This window comes from Typopeltis vanoorti, chromosome 3 (assembly GCF_054136105.1).
Source record: "Typopeltis vanoorti isolate ZY-2024b chromosome 3, IOZ_Tvanoo_1.0, whole genome shotgun sequence".
Lineage (NCBI taxonomy): Eukaryota > Metazoa > Arthropoda > Arachnida > Uropygi > Thelyphonidae > Typopeltis > Typopeltis vanoorti.
Genome location: NC_143551.1, coordinates 100,268,915 through 100,296,096, shown reverse-complemented (window position 1 = coordinate 100,296,096; position 27,182 = coordinate 100,268,915). Strand labels below are relative to the sequence as shown.

The window sequence follows — 27,182 nt, the reverse complement described above, 5'->3', positions numbered from 1 at the left end:
TTAGGAAAGAACATGACATTGTCAGCAGAGCTAATCTCAGGTGGTATGGTCACTTAAACAGAATGGGCGAGGAAAACGACCCAGAGGAAGACCAAGATATAGGTGTATTGATACGGTACAAAGTGCTTTTGACGATAGAAATATAAGATCTGATAATGTTGGCGTCTTGACAAGTAACAGACTGATTTTGAGGAAAATTGTAGATAGGAAGTTAGTAATGATGTAATTTTTTTCATGTAGTACTATCATATCCTGTACACCCCTTGAGGGTACATGTCAGGAATTTGATGATGATGATGATGGATACAGATACTTTCGAGTTTTGACCAACCTCGGAAAACTTGGTCTGTCCTTAACCGAATCCGCACCAACCATGGCGGATGTGCAGACCACCTTTACAAATGGGACATGATTACCTCACCCAAGTGCGACTGTGGATCACCCTGCCAGACAATTAATCATATTACAGCAGAATGTGTCCAAAGTGCATACAGTGGAAACCTGTCGGACTTCATCCATGCTACACCAAGTGCAGTCGACTGGATAATCAACCTAGACATTCAGTGGTAGCATATTCTCGATTCTTGAGTGTCTCTTTTATGACTGTATTATGTCTTATTATTGTACATATGTCTATTACTATGTCCATATATATTAAGGATTAATGTAATGTAACTTTTCATGTGTGAGCCATACACTAAATAAATAAATAACCAAATTACTCGCTTAGTACGAAATGGGTACTAAGCGAGTCATTATTATGGGTGACTAAAATTATATGAATTATATGAATGGGTAGCAAAGAAAACTTATAAGAAAGAATTTATTGAGGTATTGAGAGAGAACTTCCTCAAGCAGCACATTGAGAAAGTGTTAAATTTGATGATAGCATCAGAAGGTTCTCAGTTTAGGATGTGACTGCCTTGGTTTCATCCTTTATCCAAGCGTAAGCGAACAGAGTTTGCATGTCATTAGCCTCTATATACAGATAGTACAGACATGAAGTAACTTCACGTGCAAACTCCATTCTTATACTTGGATAAAGTATTAAACCAAGAATATAATTAGATATATGAAGAGCCAAAGGCTTCAATTCGGCGACAGCCTTTGGCTGTTCATATATCTAATAATTTATTAGGATACCTCTCGGCAATACTCATAGAAGGGTTGTAAGTTCTGTTCGCTACAAACTTGATATTAACTAGGTCTACCTACTCACTGATGAGACCTCAATAAAGGTTGAAACCGGTCTGGGTAGTGACCTCCTCTCATAATGTAGAACAGTAATACAGCTCCTAGGAGCTAAGTTCACATTATGGGTAAATATCAAGAATAGTGATCGGAGCTTGCTCCACCTTAGACATGAGTTGCCTCAGCTTGCACTACCTTAAGGGTCAGTTGCTGCAGTATCCAGGTATTTGCTTACGCTTGGAATCGCTGAACTTTATATAGTTTCTACTATATTCAGCATGAAACTCTTTGAGTTTCTTATTCGGCTAAGAAACGATATGGGATGTAATATCCAAGAATATAATTTCTTGGCATCTTTAATCGATAATATAGCCAAGTGAAAAAACTTTCAATATCTATCTCTAATTCAGAGTATTTTAGTAATAAAGTGTGATACCTTTTGATTACTTATATATGAAACATGACTTCTGGGTCTGGCTCCCACTGTTGAGACCTTAATAAAGGTCAAAACTGGCCTGGGTAGTGGCCCTTCCCATAATGCATAGCATTACACATGTCTAAGGATATGTGCATTGCATTATGGGATACCAAGGCAATTAATATGAAGTCACTTTACGTGCAAACTCCATTTGCTTACACTTGGATAAAGGATGAATATAATTTCTTGGCATCTTTAATTTTTACTATATATTAAGATATTGGCTAGGGCCTGACAGGATATCTTAAGTTATCTGCTGACGATGATGCAAAGATAGGCAGGGAAATCAGAGATGTCCTAATATACATAATTTACAGGGCGATTTGAATAATTTTTTTTTAAAACTCAAGGAATTACTGTATAAAAATATTATCCTCCCTTCAAATCCTTTTAACTTTCTGTGTTATGCTTTGTACAGATACTTCCATGGACACTGTTCAAACGTCATGCATCATTCCTTTACTTTTTTTTTTCAAAAGTATCTAAATGTAAGCACACAACCCCCCCCCCCTGAAAAAAAAAAAGAAAAACTTTCCTTGTCTCATATTCTCAAAAGACTACAAATTCAAGAAGAACAAACATGTTTCTTCTCTATCATCAACCTCTAGCCTATGCACAGAACTAAATATCCTACAGTATCTGCATGTTTTCTTGTGTGGGTGGATTAATGAAATAGTTCATCATATTCAGTTCTCTCACTTATATCAATTATTCTTAGACATCAACATCTTTTTTCTTATTTCTAAAATGGCTGGCATTCATAAATGAGTACGAAACTCACTTCCTGTCATTTTCACCATTGAACTGCATACTAAAAAATTCAATTCATCATGGTTTTAGAGGCTCAAAAAAGATCAGTTTCATTTCAATAACTTTTTTAGTAAAGATATCTAAATTAATGAGAAGAATGGTACTTTGCTACACCTTTTTTTTTTCTGCAACTTACTTCTATACTTTTATTAATAAAGTTCATTTTCATAATTGATGAATGCTATACATAACTGAGTACTCATTGTACTTGTTATTTCACCAGAATTTCAACATGAAGAAAGAAGCATTTACTAACTAAATTGTGCAACTGAAATGTCATATTTCAATAGAGCATCTTAAAAAAAAAAAAAAAAAAAAGTAAACTAGAATAATTACTTAAAACAGATTACTGAATTATGCCAAAACCACTCATGCTCCATAAAAAATTATTTTGCAGTCCTTATGTGGACCAGTCTGCCATTATGCAAAATGAGAAATTAATGAATATGATTATACAGATCAACTATTTAGACTTACATGCTAGTTTGAATTCATTAAGAGGTTTAATGGAATAAATACAGTATATAAAAAAAATTAAACAACATGTTTACTCAATCTTATATTTGGTCTCAATCACTGAGATGTCATTAGGGGAAACAACATTCAAATTGCAAAAATGCACAAAACAATAAGTGGAAAAGATTAGAACTGCAAACCTAAAGTCCTGTAGGAGTCCTCTATAGCTGCTGTTAAACAGAAGTTTAATATAATATTTATTAAGATTAGGTTAGTTTTTAAATCTTCTGCTGATTCTAAAAAGTCTTTCAAATTTATATTTGTTGTGGTGAAGCATAGTTTTTTTCCCATTTGATTCTGTGCAAAGTATTCAAGGCATTGCCAGCTAAACCTGCTGAGCATACTAATGGCAACAGATGTATTTCTTATGCTCTTCTAGGTAGATGTTTACAGACTTTCAGTTTGACCATAATATAAGTTTGAGAGAACAAGGAATTTTATAAAACACTTGGAACAGAGGAAGAGAACTCTGGGAGAGCAGCCATCTTCAGATCACGTTTGAATGCAGTGTAGGGATTGTACTTTTTTTTTTAGAGTTCTGGCTTTTTTCCCCAATGTGTCCTGGATATAAGGAACAATAATAGCATTGCTATAGTTAGCATGTTGATATTCTACCCAGAATTTTGGTTCTGGGTAGAACAGCGATTGCAGGCTTTATGTACAAGAGTTTTGATAACACCATATTGTTGAGATGGGGAGAGGGTTTGATGAGAAAGTTTGTATCTACCTGTGCAGGTGGGTTTTCTGTAACATGAGAAAGAAAGGGTGCCATTGGGAAGAAGTGATTAGAGTATCCAGAAAAAGCAGGTTATTATCGTCATTCTATAGTGAACTGGATTCTGAGGTGCTGTCTGTTAAGATGGAGGAGGAAGGAGTAATGTGTCTGAGCCATGTGGCCAAATAGAGAATACATCAATGTATCTTAGCCAGATAGTAAGTTTGAGAATAGCAGTATCAAGAGCATGTTTTTGAAAATGCTCCATATAATAACAATTGTAGGGGGAGAGAGAGCCCATGGTTGTACCCTTACAATCTGTGTATAAATAGTATCTTTCCAAGTGAAGTAGCCAGAATGAATGGTAAAATTAAAAAGATCAATGATATCAGGGGTAAAACATTTTTTAGTAAATTTATGGTGTCAAAAAGAGGGATACTGGTAAAAAGAGAGGCGATATCAAAGTTTGTCATAATATCGTTATAACCTAAAATTAAATTCTGGATCAACTATTTAAAATGAGTGGAATTTTTAATAAAAGACGAAGAATGTCATGTCAGTGGGGTTAATGATTTAGCTAACTTAAAAAAGGGGGAAAGGAATCAATTGCATCTACTATGGGACAGAGAGGGTTATTGGGTTTGAGTTTTTGGTAATCTATATATCTGGGGGGGACTAGCACTGATGACCAGAGTAGCATTACCCTTATCAGCTCTAGTGATTATTATGCTATTGCTCTGCAAAATTTATGTTGAGGAAATTTCTTCTAGGCAGTAAAGCTCAAGAAAGGACGTTAGCTATGTCAAGTCTGATACTGTGTACAATAGAAGGAGGCAAGTTATGAATACCACGTTTCTATATGCACGTTCTCATCATCATCCCTCTCAAAAATATCGTGCTATTAAAACCCTTGTTAATAGGGCCTCCTATCCAGGCTGAACTCTCCTTTATTTGCTAGACCTTCTTGTCTAATGGTTATAATGTCAAAAAATAAACAAATGAATTGTTCCTTCCATCTCTCTCAACATTGCTAACCATAGCAATGCTATCATTGTTCCATGGGCACCTCAGAAAAAAATAGCCAGAACTCTAAAAATGTATAATCTCTACACTGCATTCAAACCTCGTCTAAAACTTGCTGCCCTCATTTGCTATCCCAAGGATCTGCTCTCTCTCTCTCTCTGTGTTCCAGGTGTTTTACAAAGTTCCTTGTTCCCTCAACTTATCATATTATGGCCAAACTGGGATCTGAAAACACCTGCCTAAAAGAACATAAGAGATAGATCTGCTGCCATAAGTATGGTCAGTCAGATTGCAGACCATGCCTTTGATATCTTGCAGAGAATCAAATGGAAAAAACTACCATGCTTTGCCACAACAAATATGTTGCGTGAATTTTTTTCATAAAAATTTTGAAATACTTTTTTTTGGAAAGAGTAGCAGATTTAAAAACCAACCTAATCTTAATATATATTAAGATGAAAAGCCAAAAGGCTACATTATGAGAAAATATCAAGAACAGTGAGGAAGCTTGCTTCACCTTTGCAACGAGTTGCTGTGGTGTGGCACTACCAAGTGGTCACTTACGCTTGGATACGCTGACAGTTCGTCGGCATGAAACGTTACAGATCGTAGTGTTCGATCTTAGTTTCGCTTACTGGCTGAAAAACAATAAGGGATTTTTATCCCCTTAACTTAATATATATTGTTATATTAAACTTCCCAAGATTTGAAACTTAAATTTTTAGGTCTCCCACCCAAAGCACCAATAGAGGGTGCCCCAACATGACTTTAGGTTTTCAGTTCTGATCTTTTCCACTTGTTATGTGCAATTTTAATACCGTTTCCCTGACAATATCTCAGTGATAGCGATGAAATATAGGAATGATTAAACATATTGTTTAATTATTTATATGTATTGTATTTGTTCCATTAATATCTTATGATGAATGATTATACAGAATATAAAATCAAATTGGTTAGGTGAATTTTTTTCTTAAAACAGGTGAGGAAAAAAGAGAGAGAGAAAAAGAAATACTTACATATTTTATAACATTTTCTTTTTTTGTCATACTGAGATGTAAGTGAAATATAGCCAGGTTGACAAATACAAGTGAGGCCACATATGGAATTTGGATCATATGCTTGGCACTGTTTGTCATACTTGCAAAACTGACCTAATTCTTCTTTATAAGGAAAAGAAATTTTGAATATTAGTGGATAAAAAACTGTACACATCGTTTAGAATAGCATACAGAAAGTATGCATGAAAACATTGAAATTCATTCAAAATCATGTAACAGACAGAATGTTTTCACTGTTTACATATTACAGTATATAGTGCTGTGAATAGCAGATGACTCGCTATAGCACTCATGGGGGGGGGGGGGCATATGGATAATTTGTAATTGAAAGGTTTACTATACTGGATTTTTAAGATGTTCAACGAGGAACTTTTTTTTTTTGGCAGTGGTGGTTTGTTATGATTACTGAAATGACAGTAAATTTTTTTTTTATAAATAACTGGGTTTACTGTTATAATAAACAAACTAAAATAAGTAACCAACAAGTGCACTTCCATGACATTCAGCAGCTTCTCAGAATTACTGGTTAATATTCTATTATATAGTGAAACCTGTGGAGTATTCATAACTAAAAATTCACACATATACCACAATAATTAAATTTAATAATATGTAGATATTTTTCTTAAGTATCTTAAGACACGATGCGTTTACTTATAGATCTTCCTGTTTGTCTGTAGTAAGACATCTTACTACAAACTTCGTATATGCTCGTATGTTCATAATATAGAGCCCATATATATATATAGCTTCATAAATATATACGTGAGTTTGCATTTTGTGGCATTAACACCAATATAAATGACATTCACCATCACTTAGTCATCCAGACCATACCTCTTACAGAAACTCATGATCATCAATTTCCTGATATGTATCCCAAGGGATGTTCAGGTTACTATGACACTTGTTACTACATGATTAAGAGAGACACAAGTACATCACTCACACTCTAGATATCGTGCAATTATCACTCTTAACCCTTTTACAATTAGGTAATGCAACTCAAATTGCACACTATTACTGGATTCAATTGTTAGACATAACTTATGCACACACTTGGTTAATCTCCTATCAACAATTTTCATCCGAATCAATCTATTACTTGTGAGCACTCCAATATTGTCATATCTAACATTTTGTGCTTCTAAGGGACTTCTGATTGAATCATTCAATCTAGACTTTGATCTTCCCTGGGCCTCTTTCCTGCCATCTTGGCATTAAACACCTGTTTTGCTAACCTTTCTTCACCCATTCTATTTAAGTCACCATACCACCTTACAGAAAATCAAATAGCATTTATATCCATTACTCTCTGCCTCCAATGTACACAGTTCACCATTCCTTTACCACAAGGGTGGCAAATTTAAAATACTCTGCTTTCTACCTCCTCTGGCTCAAGGTTTATTGCCCCATACAGTAATATTCATTTGCTGCATTTACTATTCTCCAAACTCTGATAACTATTCAGACCTCTTCACATTTCTTTCCATGAAACTTGACAATTTACAATCCAGCCATCCAAATAGTGAGGTCATCTTCCTGGGAAAACTCAGCATCCATAATCCCAATTCACTTTCCTTTTCCAGCATCACTGACCAAGCTGGATGAGAGGTAGAAATCTTTGCCATAAGCAATGGCCTAATGCAAATCATTCATCTACCTACACAAATTCCCCGATAATCCTTTTCACTCTCCCAATAGTCTGGATCTCTTTGTAACCTCTACACCGTAGAGGTCACCTACCCTCTCGGCAACTTGGACCACAATCTTGTACAAGTCTCCTCACCCACAGAACACCCTTCCTCAAGCCACCCTCAACTTTGCATCTTCTGGCACTACAAATCTGCCAAATGAGATTATCTCCATTACTTCTCCCCCATTCAATGGTCTGAATATTGCTTCAGCTTATCCAATCCTCTACCTGCTACAACGTCACAGAAATTATCCTTACCAGCATGAAGGCCTTCTTATCTCATTCTACCTCAAAAAAGTCATCAGCAAATCTAAATCCAATTTGATAAAGGCCAACTTGCCTCCTGTCCAAATGGAAACCATGCTTTCTGGTTCCATGTTTAGGCTATTGGACTCAACTTCTGTTCACCTGCACTTCCACCTCCCCCCCTCTCATCCTGGTGAGACCACTGTTATTTTATTCAAGGATAAAGCTATAACAAGTCAATTCAGTCCTACTATACGAGAATCTGATCCAACACCCATCCTGTATTTCCTCTACAATCTATTATACATAGCTGGTACTTATCTAAACATGTGGAAGAAATAACATATCCAGCGTATTCCAAAAAAGATAAACAGAAGTCTGTCAAACTACTGATCACCTCAGTCTTTTCTAAAATAACGGAGAAAGTCATCAATAGCTAATTCTCCACTACACAGTGGTCCACCAATTAATCCGCAACCATCAGTATAGATTCTGCCATTCAAGATCCAGATGATCTCTTAGCTGTGAATCTTGATCTCTGACTTCTTATCATCACCCACTGCTGGACATGTGCAATAGAAAGGTTCAGAGAAACTTGTGCTGTTGCTCTTAACATTTCCATAGCTTTTAATTGTGTCTGGTATCAAGATCTGCTAAACAAACTGTCACCAATGTAATTGGTTGTTAGCTTCCTCTCTGGTCGTTCACTACATGTCATAATTAATGGCTCCCTCTCTTCAAGCTTTATCACTAATGCAGGAGTGTCTCAGGGCTCTGTTTTATCACCTCTTTCTCATTTGCATAAATGACCCACTCTCACTCAACACTAATCCTTCTATTCACAGCTTTGCAAACGATAGCACACTCCATTCATCCTGCTCATTTGACAAATCATGCAGTGCACAGATATCCTAAGCATCAAGATCATCTATAACTAGTGCCTTAAACATTAATCTATGCATTATTCTTCAAGGACAATCTGGTCATGTTCAATGCTACCAAAACACATTCTTGCCTCATTTTTCACCAAAGATCTTGGCTTACATTCCCTTATTCTCAGTAATACACAAATTATCAGACAAGATCAGACCTCTCTACTTGGACTAACATTTACCTCCAGTCTCTCCTGGCACAAGCACATTACATAAATAACTTCCTCAGCATCTGAAAACAAGGCTTTCAGTTTCATTCACAATGTTATTTTATATCCAACCAACTCTTAACTATATACAATTCCAAAATCCACCCACTTAAAATACTGCTCACGTTTGGGTTGGAACATTTAAAACTTGTCTAAAAATTCTTGATGCTATCCAGAGGAGAGTAATTCAGTTTATAGATGATCTCTTTCTGACTGCATTCACAGATGCAATGTTTTGATTTTGTGTCTATTTAATAAGTAATTCAATTTTCATTTCTCCACTGTCAATCATCATTCCTTCACTTCTGTTGCACCTGTTAATATAAGAGCAGAAGTTGGCCAGCACCCCTTTACTGTGCAACTGTAACCACAAAGAACCTGCTTTTCTTCCATCTGCATCTGTCCTCTGCAACAACCTACTGTAAAAAAAGTATTTCGAAACAACTACAACCTGCAAAAAAAGTCAAACTTCTGAGTTTTCACTTACATCCCAGACAGAGGATTGATGGGCTTATAGGTCTTCAACTGTTGTGTACAGGATCAATATATAAAAAATAAATAAATAAAATTAACAAAAATATATACCAATCAACCACTACCAATCTACACTATCTACCAATAATTGTCTGGAGACTATAGTGATTTACAATTGATACCAGCAGGCAAACCCTAATATCAGGTATGTGCACCTTTGGCTTTGATCCTCTCCTGCACTCTTTAAGGGAAGGTTTCCACCAATGTGCAGCAGATATCAGGTGGAATTTGTTTCCATTCCTCCATCAATGCAGCACTGAGTTCAGTGACAGATCGAGGATGTGCTACTCTGGACCTCAATCAACGTCCAATTTGTCTCACAGGTGTTCGATGGGGTTGAGGTCAGGACTCTGCACAGGCCAGGGCAGTTGCTTAACACCCATCTCTTCATACCATTTCATAACAGCTGCAGCTTTGTGGCATGGGGCATTGTCTTTTATTATTATTATTAGACACCTCCAGGGAGTCCAAAGACTCACTGAGGGAGAATGTGCCAACACCATCAAACGATTGGCTCCTTCTAACTACTAACCGTGCTCAAACCTGCTTAACCTTTTGCGAGCCATTAGCAGCAGAGGCTCTACCAATCGACCAACCTTTGTTGGCTAAGGTTGTCTTGATAGTAACACTGGTCCGTTCCATAAAACTCCACAGTGTAGGCAGCACCTGATTGTCCAGAAAATCAAAGTAATGAGCTGTCTTCATAGGACAATGACCAGTGGCCCCCACTCTAAACTAGCTGAATGCACCACACACACCACCAAACTTTCCTGTGGGTAAGACACACTGTGGTCATTCGCCAGGCTGTATCCACACTCTACCATCAGACTGGAAGTAGGTGAACCTACTTTTTTCCCACATGTCAATTGTCAGTTCACACACTCTTTGCACTAGGCCAGATGAGCCATCATGTTTGTTATTGTGATGTTTGGCTTATTTGCCACTGCTCTTCCATGGAAATCCAGTAAATGGAGTTCTTTTCGTACAGTATTAGTGCTCATCTTGGTGTTACTGGTGCTCTGGAACTCATCACCAATGGTCTGTGCCAATTGTAGCCGGTTTTTGCGTGCCACCTGTTTCAACACCCTTCAGTTCCTGTTAGTCATTTTCAGCAGCTGCCCTGGGTATTTTCCTGCACTAGTGATGCCAGAACATCTCTGTTTGTTGATGACATCACCAACCATTGACTTTTGGATGTTCCAGTTAAGCAGCAATGGTATGTATGGACATGACACCAATGTGACAGCCCACGATGACACCTCTCCGTGGGCTCGTGTTGTGTCGTTTCAACTACCGATTCAACTGCTATGATAAAATACTGCTTCCTATTATCTGTACACCAGATAGTAGGAAGCAGTACTAACAAACCTGGAATGTTCCAGAACTTCAAATAATAGGGGTGTCCAGACAATTATTGGTAAATAATATATTATATATACACACATGCACTATTTTTTTTCAATGTCACTTAATCATTAGTTCCAATGTGCTACTCAGATAATCAATATATTATGGATACAGATGTTCTACAGTATTTTTATTTAATTAAATGTACACTTAAGTATTCTGTTTTAAATTACCAGTTTCTGTTGTTAGTTCATGTATATTGCGTGTAGTGGAGTAGTGTGCCCTCCCATGATGTGTACTTGAACTCTCTGGAGGTATCATGTAATTATATGTTGCCCTGGTACCTAGTGGTTAGCATATCTGCTCTCCATACTCAGGATTTGAATCCCACTTTGGTAATGGATGTTTGTGACCATCCATTACCAGTTGTTTAACCCAATTTGACAATCCAGTCCATCTTGGAATGGACTGGATTGCCATGAGAGAAATAGATTCAACCCTCTGCAATGGGAGAGGCCTTCATCCATCAGTGAGGAAGATAAATGCTGAATATCATCATCATACACTGAGTTAGCTTTGCATTAGGACCCCCCCCACCTGCTGATTTACATATCTGGTGTGAGAATGAAGTACCACGTGATATCAACATCACGTGCAGCTACTATAAATGGGTACATCTTCTGTACAATTGGGGCATCACGACTGGTATTTCAGCAATGACATGCGACAGTGTCACACAGCTCACCCAACACTAAAACAGTGGGGCAATTCGACTCATTTCCACATGCACTCTACCTTGCTTTGCCAGGGGGTACCACATCCAGAGACTAACAAGGGTATCCCATGATGACAGTCAGCATTGCAAACAAAGCCTCATGGGCCAAGGAATGTCAGAAATGAATCCTTGACAGATTGAAGAAGGGTCATCTGGAGTGATGAGTCCCATTTCCTGTTGCACCATGCTGATGGATTGATTTACATTTGGCATAAAAAGGCATGAAGCCCTATCCTCTGGTTTGCATAGTTAGGGTTGTTCAATAGGCCAGTGGAGGTGGTGTTATGGTCTGGGGAGCTTTTTTCTGGCATGTCTTAGGTCTGTTGGTTATCATCCCACAAACACTGAATGGTCGAATGCTGCAGGGACCTGTTAGCCAACATCTCCATCCATATCTGCAGGGAGTCTACCCTGACCACAGTGCCATCTTTCAACAGGACAACACACCCTATTATCGGACTCGTACTACTGAGTGGTTGGAGGAACATAACAAATCTGTCACACTGCCTTGCTTCCCCCCCCCCAACTCTCCTGATTGTAACCCAATTGAACATGTGTGGGATATGCTAGAACAGAGTGTGAGAACTGCTGACCCTCATCCACAGAATGAAAGTGAACTGACAGAGTTATTGTAATGGACATGGTCGAGTTAAGCATGGAGGATGTTTGACACTTTGTGGATCTGTTCCTAGGCATCTGCAAGTTGCAACTGCAGAGAGAGATAGACCAACACATTATTAGGCAGGTGTTCCTAATGCAAAGCTAACTCAGTGCGTGCATGTGTGTGTGTGGAGGATGTTTGACACTTTGTGGATCTGTTCCTAGCTAACTCAGTGTGTGTGTGTGTGTGTGTGGAGGATGTTTGACACTTTGTGGATCTGTTCCTAGGCATCTGCAAGTTGCAACTGCAGAGAGAGATAGACTAACACATTATTAGGCAGGTGTTCCTAATGCAAAGCAAACTCAGTGTGTGTGCGTGTGTAGTTGTGTATTGTTTATATATTATGTTTACATGCAATGCTAATTTTTGACAAAGTGAGAAAAGGTTAAGAAAAATTGTGAAAGAGAAGCTTGGAAAAGAAGAAGCGGGGTTTAAGCCAAATCGAGGCTGTCTTTGCTTTAAGGCAAATAGTTGAGAAATCATGGGAATACATAAAAACAATTTGTATTTAAGTTTTGTAGATATGGAAAAGGCATATGACAAGGTATCAAAAGAAAAGCTGTTCAAAAATACTACAGTTATATTGGTGTAAATGTGACATGATATACTCATTAGCACATGCACACATGTGCTAATGAGTATATCATGTCACATAGGAGTCTCTTCGACATGTGGCAAGTAGAAAGAAGAATGATCATGGTAAGATGATATTAATGGAGGAAAACAGGAGATTGGTAACTGCTACAGAGGACATAGTTGAGGTATTCAGTTCGAGCAGTTCATAATTATGTTTCATTCTCAGTATGAAATCAGAAGTCAAGAGTAGGGAATGTAATGGGAGAAAACTTAATGGTGAGCTAGCAAGAAGTAGTATATGAAAAGTTAAGTAAGCTACATGTCAATAAGGCAACAGAACTTGATGACATATCACTTGTCTTAAGGAAATGTTCCAAGGAGTTAGCATCAGCCCTAGCCTACCTGTTTATCAAGAGTTGTCCAACAGCCCAAGTTCCATAGGAATGAAAGGAAGGTAAAATTGTTCCTCTTCATAAAAGTGATGATAGAGCTAAGGCTACAAATTAGAGGCCAATCTGTATATCTGGAGTTGTAGTTAAGGTACTGGAGAGGCTGGTGAAAGATACAAAATTGGGTTGATACAACTTGTCAACCCAATTCATGGGTTTGTTAAAGGGAGGTTGTGTTTTACCAACTTGCTTATGTTCTATAACAAGGTGATGGATGCCCTGGACAAGGGAGATGCATATACAGTGGCATACTTAGATTTTGCAAAGGCTTTTGATAGATTGCAACATCACACGTTGGTCACTAAGCTGAAGCAGATGGGATCAGATAGCAGGGTCATCTCTACCTATAGGAGTTGCCAACTCCTATAGCAAGGTATAGGAGTTGGCAACTCCTATAGGTAGAGATGACCCTGCTAATGCTTCTGCCTGGTGTCTCCACTTGGGCCTGGCTGCCACTGAAGAGACCTCAATAAAGGTTGAAACTAGTCTGGGTAGTGGCCCTTCCCTTAATGCATAACATTATACATATCTGCAAGGAGATGTGTTTTGCATTATGGGAGATACTGAGATAGGAGTGATGTTAGCTTGCTCCACCTTTGCAATGAGTTGCCCAGTGCTCACACTTGGATAAAGGATTAAACTAAATTTATTATATCTAACCAAATGAAAAATAAACTTTCAACATTTTTCTCTAAATCCAGAGTAATTTAATAAAAAGGTGGCAAACCGTTTGGCAACTCCTATAGGTAGAGATGACCTTGCTAATGCTTCTGCCTGGCTCCCATTGAAGAGACCTCAATAAAGGTCGAAACTAGTCTGGGTAGTAGCCCTTGCCTTAATGCATAATATTATACATATCCGCAAGGAGATGTGTTTTGCATTATGGGATATACTGAGATAGGAGTGATGTTAGCTTGCTCCACCTTTGCAACGAGTTTCCCGGTGTTGTACTACCTTACTCCAGTCCTGAAGATACTTTCAGGCACAAACTTTGTTTGCTCACACTTGGATAAAGGATTAAACTAAATTTATCATCATCATCAAATTCCTGCCATGTACCCTCAAGGGGTGTACAGGATATGATAGTACTACATGAAAAAATTACATCATTACTAACTTCCTATCTACAATTTTCCTCCAAATCAGTCTGTTACTTGTCAAGACTCCAACATTATCAGATCTTATATTTCTGTCGTCCAAAGCACTTTGTACTGAATCAATCCACCTATATCTTGGTCTTCATCTGGGTCGTTTTCTTGACAACCTGGCAGAGAACACTTGTTTTGCTAATCTTTTCTTTCCCATTCTATTTAAGTGACCATACCACCTCAGATTAGCTCTGCTAACGCATTCCTAGATGCTGAAAATGTCAAGTTCTTTCCTAATATCCTCATTTTTAATATGATATTGCCATCTGTTCATGCCTATAATCTTTCTCAGGACTCTCATATCTGCAGTCTCTAGGCTTTGGTCAAGTGTTTTACTTCTGACCCAGCTCTCAGATCAGTAAGTTAAAACTGGTTTGAACATTGTCTTGTATACAGCTAATTTAGTGTTCCGACTAATTTCTCTCTTATTCCATATGAATTTATTCAATTGACTTCCCACCATACCAGCTTTGCTGATTCTGTTGTCTATTTCTATATTGAATTTATCATCTTCACTAAAACTCGTGCCTAAGTAGCTGAAATGTTTTACTTGTTCCACAGGTTCTCCATTCACAACAGTTGACATTTTCAATGATTCTGCCTATTTTCATTGTCTTTGTCTTTTTATTGCCGACCTTCATACCATATCTATTACAACAGTTATTCAATTTAGTCAGAGAATCTTGCAGACTTGTAGCAGATTTATTTAGAAGTATAACATCATCCGATAAAGCAAAGAGCTGACATTAACATCCCCAATTTTGATATCATGTTTAATACCACTTTCCTTCATAATGTGATCCATATAGATAATGAATAACAGAGGAGATAATGTACATCCTTGTCTGACACCAGATTTAACATTAAACCATCTTCCTGTACTTCCTTCAATTCTAACTGCTGACTTACAACTCAAATAAGGACTAAGTATTGCTTGATATAATGCTCCGTTGACACCATATAACTGTAGCGTATCGAATAGCTTCTTTCTTGGCATCTTGTCATCTGCCTTTTAAAAATCGACAAAACTTTAATACAGATCTTTGTTATATTCCCATGCTTTCTCGACTATTTGTCGTAAAGTGAAGATCTGAACAAGCTGGATTCAGGCCATATAGAGGCTGTCTATATGGCCTGAATCCAGCTTGTTCTTCGCGCAGCTTTTCTTCCACAATTCTTCTCAACCGTTTCTCAAGTATACTTGCATAGATCTTGCCAGGAACACTCAGTAGGGAAATACCTCTGTAATTCTCACATTCAGTTTTATTTTCCTTTTTATATATGGGTACTATGAGAGCTCTACTTAAATCATCAGGAAATCGTCCCTCTGTCCAGGCTTTCTGAACTATGCAGTGCAGCCACTGTAAGACTTTTATACCACCATACTTCAGCATTTCTGGTCGAATATCATCCACTCCTGCTGCCTTTCCAGATTTTAAGCCTTTGATGGCTTTTTCTACTTCAAGTATGGATATGTATTCCTGACTGCATGCCTGGTCAGTGTTTTTTACCACTGTGCTGTCATCACTGCTTGTTTCATTTAGCAGTTTTTCAAAGTAATTACTCCATACTTCAAGGATATCTTTTTGTTCTGTTTTCATGTTACCTTTATCCTCTCTAACTCTTTTTACAGCACTCTTTCCTCCATTCCTAAGCTTCTTCAACAACCTCCAGAATATTTTGCCATCTTCTTGATATTTATTTTCTATATTCTTGCCAAAGTCCTCCCATGACTTTTGTTTAGCTAGTTTTCCACAGTGTTTCACTTTCTTACATTTGTCTCTATATTCTCTAAGAGCACAAGCTGCCTTATTTGACAGGAACTTTTGATATTCTTTCTTCTTTTCCTTCACTGCCTCTTGAACTTCCTGTGTCCACCATGGAGTTCTGATTTTTCTATCCTTGCAGACAACTCACCACATGCCTTTCTGGCTGAATCAATCAGGGTTTTCTTCAAGGCTTGCCATTGAATCTCCAAGGTTTGGATCCTGTTCTCAAACTCTTTCATTTTTTCTTCAATAATCTTTGTGTATTTTAGTCTACAGTTTACATCTGATAGCTGCTTAACTTTTATTCGCTTTAAAACTTTCTTACATGTTATTCTTTTCAATATGAAGTTCAATTTTATCCTGCTCAAGACTAAATAGTGATCACTTCCAATTTCAAATCCTCTGTACACTCTGGTGTCCTGCACCAGGGGGGGGGGAAACATCACTATCAACAATAACATAGTCAATGTGACTTTTCTTATTCCTTGTCTCTTCTCTACATTTGAATTTGTATATATTTTTATGTTGGAACATGGTGTTAGTAATAACCAGTCCCTGAGCAGAAATCCAACAAATATTTGCCATTATTATTAGCTTTGCTCTTTTCTCCAAATTTTCCCAAAATATTTTTGTATGTCTAACAATCATTTCTGCTATTTAGATCCCCGTCAAGGACCAACTTTTCCTGTTTCATTGTGTCAGTTACTTTTTCTAAAGCATCAAAGAATTCCTCCACTTCTACCTTAGTAGAACCTTCTGTGGGACCATAGGCACAAATAAGTCTCATTGTCCAGTTCCCCATTCTCATATTTGCCCACATTACTCTACTTGAGACTGCCTGCCATTCAAGAAGATTAGCCTCGTATTTTGTGTTGAATACTATGGCTACTCCTTCTTTTCCTTGATTGTCATTGCCTGAATATAACATTTTGTATTTATTGCTCAGAAAGATCTCACCAGTTTTTGTCTTTTTTTTTGTTTCAGTCACCCCTATTATGTCGATCTGGTACTTACCTAATTCCTCAGCTAGCTCCATTTCTTTGCCATTCAGGCGTCTTATGTTGATAGTACCGATCTTTAACTCTGGTGATGTTGAGTTGGGGGTGTGTTTTCAGATTTGTTCCAGTAGCTGACTTTTCGCTGTTTGCCATGGTTCCCTGGCGAAAACAACGGGGGCCTTGTTTAACCAGGCGATGCCCCAGCCGGCATGAAATTTTGTCATGTTGTACCATCATTTTTTATTTTGGTTTAACCAATAAGAATACAATTTGGTCGGCTAAATCCCAAATTGCCAGCCCATCCTCGTTCGTTCAGTATCAAAGTAGATACCCAAGGGTGCACCACGAGAAGGTGAGGATTGGACATTAGGTCAGAAGCACGATTGGTTCTCCGCATTCCTTTAAAGGCTATGTGGAGGTCTCCTCTCAGTTATACAGCTTTGACCTTAAGCACCCCAACTAAATTTATTAGAGGACAAATAGAGGGAATGCAAATTTGCAAAACCCTGAATAGGAAGAAGAGAGGAGATAGGATCGAGACATTTAAATTGGTAAAGAGTAGTTACTGGGTTAATGTGGAATTAATTTTTTGCAGAATGGGGAGGGGGAGAAGTGGATATAAAAATACATCCCTGGAATTTGTATAAGGAGGGTGTGAACAGGGAATAAAGAGCACGTTCTTTTGCATGAAGAATGGTTGGTGAGTGGAATGCATTGCCTGACATTATGGTGAATGTGGATACATTGAATGAGTTTAAAGCATAGTTTGAGGGCTTTGTGTGTAACAGTGTATATCTCCTGTGATGAGTCTGACTCCAATGAGATCTAATGTTAATAATAATAATATCAGAGTTGTAAGTCAGCAGTTACAACTGAGAGAGGTACGGGAATATGGTTTAATGCTAAATCTGATATGAGATAAGTATGCATATGATCTCCCATGTTATTCAACATCTTCCCTATGTGGGAAAAAAGTGTCCAGACACCAGTGCTGTGTAGAACATACTGCATTTATTGCAAAATCAATAAGGCGTTAGCCCACCTTTGGCCACGATTACATTGTGCACTCTCCTTGGCACACTTTCAATGAGATGCTGGTAACTAGTTGCAGGAATATTTTTCCATTCCTCCTGCAAAGCAGTGGTCAGTTCAAACACAGAAGTTGGATAAGTCTTTCTAGCCCAATTTTCAAAGCCGAATGTAGAAACTATGAAAGTTTCGTAAGAAGGTAAGTTTGACCAGAGAACTTACAGGAATACACTCACTGGTTTAGTTCGAAACAGTAAGGTCAGTGAAACCTTATCAAAATGAACTAATAAAAGGCGAATATATAGCTGCTTGGATAGCACCTGTCTTTTAAGTACTCTGCACTAAAGCAACCTGTGAATGCCAGGGAGTGTATTCCCGTAAGCTCTCTGGTCAACTCACCTTACAAAACTTTTATAGTTTCTACATTTGGCTTTGAAATAATGCTGGATCTATTATCCACTTTGCTTATGTAATTTTGCATCTCCAAACTGAAGCCTTTTGGCTCTTTATTTTAATAATTACTTTTATGCACCAACTAAAAGTTCGCTTACGAAAAATACAATTATCTGACATTTCAATTTTAACTTAGTGCTGAACAAGAGTTTTTGCTCTCTTAAGGTTTCTGCCTGGTCTCTGAAGAGAACCAACCAGTTTGAAACAGCTGTCAGGCCAGTGAAACCTTATCAAAATGGACTAATAAAAGGCAAATATATAGACACTTGGATGGCACCTGTGTCTTTTAAGCAGTCTGCACTAAGGCAACTTGTGAATGCCAAGGAGTGTATTTCGGTAAGCTCTCTGGTCATCTTACCTTACAAGACTTTCATAGTTTCTGCATTCAACTTTGATGGATCTAATATCCACTTTGCTTATGTTTTTTTCACTTGGTTTCTGAAAAGGAAATTATATTTGACAAGGTAATCAAACAAACCTCCATTTCCCCTGGATTTCTATGCCAGAACCCATTAATATGAATGTACACTATGTTTAAAAACAAAATAATTAAGTAACAAATCAAACATTTGCAACAAAGAATACACTGATCTTTGTTTTCTTGAAAAAAAAAAAGTTCAAATAAAGAGCCAGCCTCCATTTTTGACAATAGCATTATTGTATCCTACTATTTCAAGTATTTCTAATGTCGAATAAAATGTTTTCAACAAATCAAACAACCAGTGTATATTCAATATATATTCCCTCTCACAAAGAGGATATAGACAGCAAGAAGACCAACAATTAAAATCAAGTGAACACCAACAGCTGGTTAAAGATACGCAACTACTGTATATTAGAGACAATCTACTGGATTAGTTATTTTTTCTACTAAATTGTCTTAATCTAGAATTTTATCTAATATTCTGATGAACCTCAAATATTCAAAGATATCTTTAATTTGAAATTTGGTAAGAGATTTTTTCACTTTATAAGTGAAGAAAAAAAAAAAAAAACCAGCTAATATTTCATAGTGTGATATTGAAATAACCATTTTTTTATACTATACTTACTTTTTTCACTTTCCAGCAACAAGTATCCTGTAGTTGTAGAACTCTGAATTATATCTGACTTGTCAAATTTTTTTCTATTAGATACCTGTTCAAGTTCTACAAGGTATTCCACAGATTCAACTGATATTAGTGTTGCAGCATAAGTAGCCAGAAGAAGCAACATCCCAGGGATCAAATCATCTATCCCTATGTACATCATATAGCTTTATAGCTCTATAAGATTTTAACAAAAAACCTTCTCACTTTGTGCAATACAATGCAAACTACCTAAAAGTAAAGGGAGAAGCAATTAGTATGCATTAAAGAAAGATCATTTAATGCAAAAATGTCTTACAGCAATTAATTAAATTTAACAATCATCAAATAAAACTATAAAAGTATAAAAATATAAGTATTGTTATAGTTTATTATTATCATAATAATTTTATTAAATGAAAGAAAATATTCTTCCAATTCTTTCAGTGTGTGCATGTGCACACATCATGTGAAGCATTGTTAAGATGAAAGTTAAAAGTGCATCTTTGTGCTGATTCTGACTTGTATTGGATTAAAATTTAGTTAAAATCTGAACAATACTGCTCACCCCCCCATCCTGTCTAATAGTTTACTTTAGATTATCGTGCATGCTTGCTAACTATCTCTCCTAGAGATGTACTGCTCAATTACACATGCTACTCACTGAATTACAAACCTTTATGCAAATGTACATAAACGTCACTTATGCAGCATATATGCAAAATACTTGGTCACGTGTATCACCATGTGTTCTAGGCAACTCATTAAGAATGCTGCTGGTCAGTAATTGTTAATAGTGTTGATCACAATGGGATAAACAAAGTATCTTTTGTAGTTCGATAAAAAAGCTTATTGTGGATGCCTGTCTGGCTGAAGCCATGATTTTGAAAACAGCAGAGCTGACTGGTTTCTCAAAAGGAAAGATCCCAGGTGTTTAATCAGTGGAAAAATAACCCACTTTATTATTATTATTACGTGATCTCTCCCAGGGAGTCCAAAGACTCATAGAGGGAGGATATCTACTCTACAGTTCTCTGTCTCCACCACTCAATCCATCAACTACAATGAACAGCAACTACCATCATCATCTACACCAATGCCATCTACCACCCACCACCACCACCAGTATTTTCACAGAGAATCACAAACATCCATGCCCACAGCGGGATTCAAACCTGCAACCTTTTGGCTGGAGAGCGGATACACCAACCGCTCGGCCAACCAAGCCAACACATTGCTTGCCTAAGAAGTGTAACTGTGATCCTAAGAAAGCGTCAGGAATGAGATTGCTGTTGACTGAGAAGGCTTGTACAAACAAACAAAATTTTCTGTGTGCAGCAATTGACTGAAGTATTTAATGAAGACTTACCAAGCCACATTTCACTAAACTTTGTGTGGGAAATTGAAGATCAGTACTGGCAGTCACATGCCTATACAGAAACCAATGATTTCTGTGAAAAATCGGAAAGTTTGTCTACAATTGCATCAGGACCATCCTGACTGGCCACTGGAAGACTGGAAAAAAATCGTGTGGTCCAACAAATCATAGTACACCTTGTTCTGTACCAACAATAGGCAGAAAGTTTGGTGGGAGCCCCATGAAGCAACAAATCTAGCTTGCTTGTAAATACAACTCAAGGTTCTGGAGGTGGTGACAGTGTGGGACACATTCTGTTGGTATGGAACAGATCTCCTGATACTGGAAGATCAGGTGTCCTCCAAGGAATACCTGAACACTGTTTGCCAATCAAGTCCATCCTGTGATGTTGACTTTTTATCCAGTAGGTGACAGTTGTTTCACAGACGACAATGCTACTGTTCAGCAAGCATGACAGCAACTTGCACCATTTTCCCTGGCTGCAATAAAGTCCAGATCTGAACCCTCACTGAAATTGTATGGGATATGTTAGAAAAAGAGATCCAGAAGCAAATTCCTCTTCCATCAAATCTGAGCTAGTTAAAGGACTGTTTGGTGAATGATTAGTATATTTGTAGACATAGATGCAATCCAATACCTTGTGGAATCTATGCCAAACCACAGATGTACTGCAATTCAGGCTAAACGAAGTCCAACACAGTATTAAATAAAAGTTTGTAATTCAGTGGTTGGTATGTGTATATTAAATAGTGAATCTTATTTGGATTCTAAGCAAGCTGTACAGGTTTTGATACATTATAATTATCTGTAGGTATGTCGAATAATTCCAATAGAACCATACTCGACTATGAGGTGAGTTTCTAATATTTCTGGCCAAGCAGTGTATAGAATTTGTATATTTTTGTAATAGCTTGAATTTTATGCATCATGGATTCTATTAAATATAAGTATGTGGATGTTTTAATGACACTTGTGCAATAATGTCTAATAAATTAATATAACAAGGAAAAGAGTGAATAATAAATTTTAATAGCCAAATATTTCAACCTAAAAATTACAAGTCAGCGATATAATGCAGTTCTCCTCCTCTTGTGTCTTATCTCATCTATTTGGGATTGGCCTTTTACATGATGCAACTTTATGCGTGTGATCCCAACCAACTTGTCACAGAGCTTGATGTTGGAGGAGGAGGGAGGGGTTGTCTGTAGAAGTGTGTGTTCACAGGACTGGCTTGCCTGTTCTGATGGATGAAAAACCCGAGTTTCTGGGAGGAAAAAACCCCACCTCTGTATGAGACCCGCTAACTCACCTTTAGTCAAAAGAGACCAGATAAAGGTTCCTCACATCATGGACATGAATCGAAACCCAGGTCTTTACCGACTGAGCTAAGTGAAACTGTGATCCTAAGAAAGCTTCAGGAATAAGATCGCTGTTGTAATGGTCAAATAATGCAGTTTGAATACAAAGTAGAATTCGAACAATGCATTATTTAATAGTGAGATCTGCATGATGTTATATACAGAAAATGCAAATTGATAACAGAGGAACTGTACCATTAAAAAAATAAAAATGTTAATTATGTCTGATGTCAGTGAGTGGAGCAAGGCTTTGGTGCTCTTTTTAAATACTGAGATGTATAGGTGATGCACAACTGAGATGTACAACTTATAGCAGCAATGATGGAGTAAGCATGTTTATTCTAGGGATCACCCATTGTTCTCTCTACTTGTCATTCATTAAAAAATTTCTTTTGCATCAATCTTATATAATTCTTTAGTAATTTATGCAAAAGAAATTTGTCAATGCATGACAAGTAGAGAGAGCAAGGGTCACTCCTGGAAATTTGATATGACAGAAACATCACCTCTCCTCACTCACCCCAAAGTGCATAATCTTACATTTTGCAACATTAAATTAACAATTATCTTTTGCCTACAATGTCATTTTATTTAAATCATCTGCAGGATATCTACATCACCTTTATCAACTATTGCATTTCCCAGTTGTGCATCAGCAGTAAACAACTGAACATATCTTTTTAAATACTCCATATATTATTAACATACAAATTAAATAGTGGCCCTAGTATAGAGCTCTGGGGGACTCCTCTAGTCACCCTCATTCCTCTTGATTCTGCTCCACCATACATCCTCTGATGTATTTCTCAATCACCCCTATCCATGCTCCATATCTATTCCCATTTTCTCCAATGTATGTAATAGTTTTGCATGTGGTATTCTTTCAAATGCCTTTGCAAAGTCCAGCAGTATAATGCTGTAATCATTTCCTTTATATAATTCCACTGTCTCTTTATTGTAAAATGTGAATAAATTACTAAGGCAGGACCAACCTTTTACAAAGCCATGCAAGTCCACCAAAGAGGTGGATAATCCTATCCACCCATTACTGAATTTTACTTAAGTAACTTTTCCAATACTTCAACCACCATTCTTGAGATACTAAACTAGTCTGTAATTTGCTACTTCTGACTTGGAGCTGCCTTTATGCAATGAAACTGTCTTACCCCCCCCCACCCTCTCTCTCTCCACCACTCCTTAAAACAAGTCATACCAGTTTAAAGTTAGAATACCAGTGGAAGAAAATCACACATTTACATTTTGCAGATGATTCTGTTAAAAATAAATAAATAAATGAAATAAAATAAATAAACAAGAAGCTCAAATGACAAATTCAGATTAAAATGAACTAAAATTAGCAGATAACGCTATTGAAATTGTGAAATTTTTTTTCTCATTTAAAAAAAAAAAAAAAAATCACAAGAAAACAAAGTATTTTGGCTATATAAAGATTATTTGTTAAGGAGATTTGCCTGTATGATTCAAAAGAAAGCTATTTATTATGCACATTATTCCAGTGTTTACCTATGGAAGCAAACACAGATGACAAATCAGGAACAGTTGTAGGCTGCTTAAACAGCCTAGATGAATCAGTGTTTTTTTGAAGAAAACACTGATTCATCTAGAGAAGCATGTAATGAAGTTGTCTGCAAGGATAGAAAAATAAGAATAAAATGGTAGACATGAGAAGTCAAACAAGTAGTCCTGGAAAAGAAAGCATACCAAAAGTTCCTAGCAAATAAGTTGACAGAAGTCCTAAAAGAATACACAGAAAAACGCAAGAGAGCGAAGCTGTGTGTAAAAGTGGCTAAACAAAAAAAGTCATGGTACAATAGATTAAATAAATATCAGGAAGATTGAAAATGTTCTGAAGGCTATTGAATAAGTTTAGAAATGGAGGAAAAAAATACTGTACAAGAATCAAGGATGATAAAGGTGACATGAAACCTGAAGAAAGACATTCTAGATGTCTGGTGTAGTTAAACAAAAGTAGCCCACAGAACAGAAACAGAAAATATTCAAGAAAATGCAAACATGGACATATTCGAGGAAAAATCCATCAAAGGCTAAAATGTGGAAAGGAAGTTCAAGTAGATGTGATTTGGCCAGAAATGCTCAATTATAGAGGAATAACTGTTTTGCAGTACATAACCTGCATAATTTGAAGGGCTTAGTCGGAAGGTCAAATTCCAGATGAATGGAGTAGAGCTCTCATGGTTCCTGTCTATAAAAATGGCAATACAACTGAATGTGTGAATTACAGAGAAATCTTTCTTCTGTAAGTTCCAGGAAAGATTTATGCAAGCATACTGGAGAAGAGGCTACAAAAAACTGTGGAAGAGAGACTTTCAGAACAAGCTGAGTTCAGGTCAAAATACAGATTGTCAAGATCATATTTTCGCTTTATGACAAATAGTGAAGAAACCATGGGATTATAACAAGGATTTATATTGATTTTCTTCCTTGACTACTTGTATAATAACTAAAACACTTTTTTGAATGTTAGTCAAGTGGGTTTGAATTTATCGTCCTACATGTTTCGCAGATTTTTGCTATCGGCATCTTCAGGGAATACAATTGGTAAGCTATATGAAGGTAACAGACTAGGTTTTAACTGACAGTTCTAATTCATACAAAATAAGTATTGTGCGAGACAATGCACGTGTCTCGGGAACATGATTTATTTGTTACGAGACATAATGCAATTGGCATGAAAGTTCATTTCTTTGATGTTTAGTGATCTGATTAAAGCTTTCCAAATTTCCGGTAGGATTAGAGATATCCAGAGAGCTATCCTTAAATGGTTATCCTAAAAGACTCTGCAACAATATCCTCTTTTCGGACATACCACAAAGACAACGTGATGACACCCAATACATCAGTACTATAACTATTCCATTTGTCAGCAGTATTTCCAAAAAATTGGCTATCCTTCTAAAACCCACACAATATTAGAGTAGCATTCAAGCCAGTCAATACTATTCGGAAATTATTAAGATCACCAAAAGACCCTCATCCATTCAACAAGTACTCTGGAGTATATAATATACCTTGCTCCTGTGGTGTTAGTTATGTTGGTCAGACCTCTAGAAGCTTCGAAACGAGACAGAAAGAACACATAGGATATGTCAGAAACAACAGACAAGATATTTCAGGCCTTTCTTGCCACTACCAACCATCTCATTGAGTGGGATAAGAGTCATATGCCCTATACAGAAGAGAACTACCATTCCAGAACCTTCAAGGAGGCTGCTACGGTCGCCCGTTGAACAGGAAACCTAAATAAGAATCAAGGTCTAATTCTACTGGAAATTTGGAAAGCTTTAATCAGATCACTAAACATCAAAGAAATGAACTTTCATGCCAATTACATTATGTCTCGTAACAAATAAATCATGTTCCTGAGACACACGCATTGTCTCGCACAATACTAATTTTGTATGAATTAGAACTGTCAGTTAAAACCTAGTCTGTTACCTTCATATAGCTTACCAATTGTATTCCCTGAAGATGCTGATAGCAAAAATCGGCGAAACATTAGGACAATAAATTAAAACCCACTCGACTAACATTCGAAAAAAGTGTTTTAGTTATTTTAGTTATTGTTTCATAGACCTAGAAAAGGCATATGACAAGGTGTCGAGAGAAAAGTTTTTCAAAATGCTACAATTATGTGGGTATATAGAATGTTACAAAGGAAATACATAATCTATATTTAAAATGTAAGTCAGCAGTTAGAATAGAAAGAAATACAGGAAGATAGCTTAACGTAAAATCGGGTGTAAGACAAGGATGCACATTATCTCCACTCTTAATCATCTATATGGATCACATTATGCAAGGGCATTAAACCTAAGATTAGAATCAGATCTATCAAACTCAGATCTTTAACTTGATGCAAATGCGGTACTCCTAAACATATCTACAAGTCTCCACAATTCTTCCTAAATTGAATAATAGCTGTAACAATCGTTGACAATCCATATGTGCATGACAACGTAATATTTTTCATATTAAAGTTGCTGCTTTTTGTTTGGCTTTCTCTAAGTACCCGTAAAATTGTGAGCACTAAATTAATTCACTTAAATCTGCATAGGTTAAAAAAATCTATCACTGTTTGCACAAGTTCAAATGAATGTACTGTCTAGACAGTAGATATTTTAAACAAATATGCCTGTCTCTTGTTGAGTTCAATTTGAACCATGTAGTCAAATTGATCTCAACAAGAGACAGAGGCATTTTTGGAGTGGAGCCACTGAAGAAATTACTAAATAAAATAAGTTGCAATGTATTACTACTGCTGTTTTCCATGAACCTCCTCTAATTTCAAATCGATATAACATAGCATGCTTATTTTGTTCAGAAACACTACTAAATTTTGAACATACTGGTTTTTGAATGTGAAGATTTAGAGATTAAAACTACTATGAAATACATAATATATTTTGAAAAACATACCTTGAAATAATATTTAGGGTAGAACTGCAATACTTTATGCTTCTAGTATTTTCATAAACCTGAGATGGTACTCATCATCATCAAATTCCTGATATATACCCTCAAGGGGTGTACAGGATATGATAGTACTAAATGAAAAATTACATCAGTACTAACCTCTTATCTACCATTTTCGTCCAAATCAGTCTGTTACCTCAAGACTCCAACATTATCAAATCTTATATTTCTAACTTCTAAAGCACTTTTTACCATATCAATCGCCCTATATCTTGGTCTTCCTCTGGGTCTTTTTCCTGCAACCAGGC

The 27,182-nt window shown here is 36.8% G+C and overlaps 1 protein-coding gene across 2 annotated transcripts in view; it reads right to left on the bottom strand.

Annotated features, from left to right (window-relative positions):
- LOC150108421 (uncharacterized) overlaps positions 1-27,182 on the bottom strand; it is a 111,168-nt gene that overhangs the window by 56,768 nt on the left and 27,218 nt on the right. The window contains exons 2-3 of one of the 2 annotated variants that reach the window (XM_090415835.1): positions 19,669-19,935; positions 5,753-5,896 (exon numbers count right to left, since the gene is read on the bottom strand). In XM_090415835.1, the coding sequence (XP_090271961.1) occupies positions 5,753-5,896; positions 19,669-19,867 (343 nt within the window). In that variant the 5' untranslated portion in view covers positions 19,868-19,935. The remainder of the gene's footprint in view (positions 1-5,752; positions 5,897-19,668; positions 19,936-27,182) is intronic. The other variant, XM_090415836.1, reaches the window with a different exon arrangement.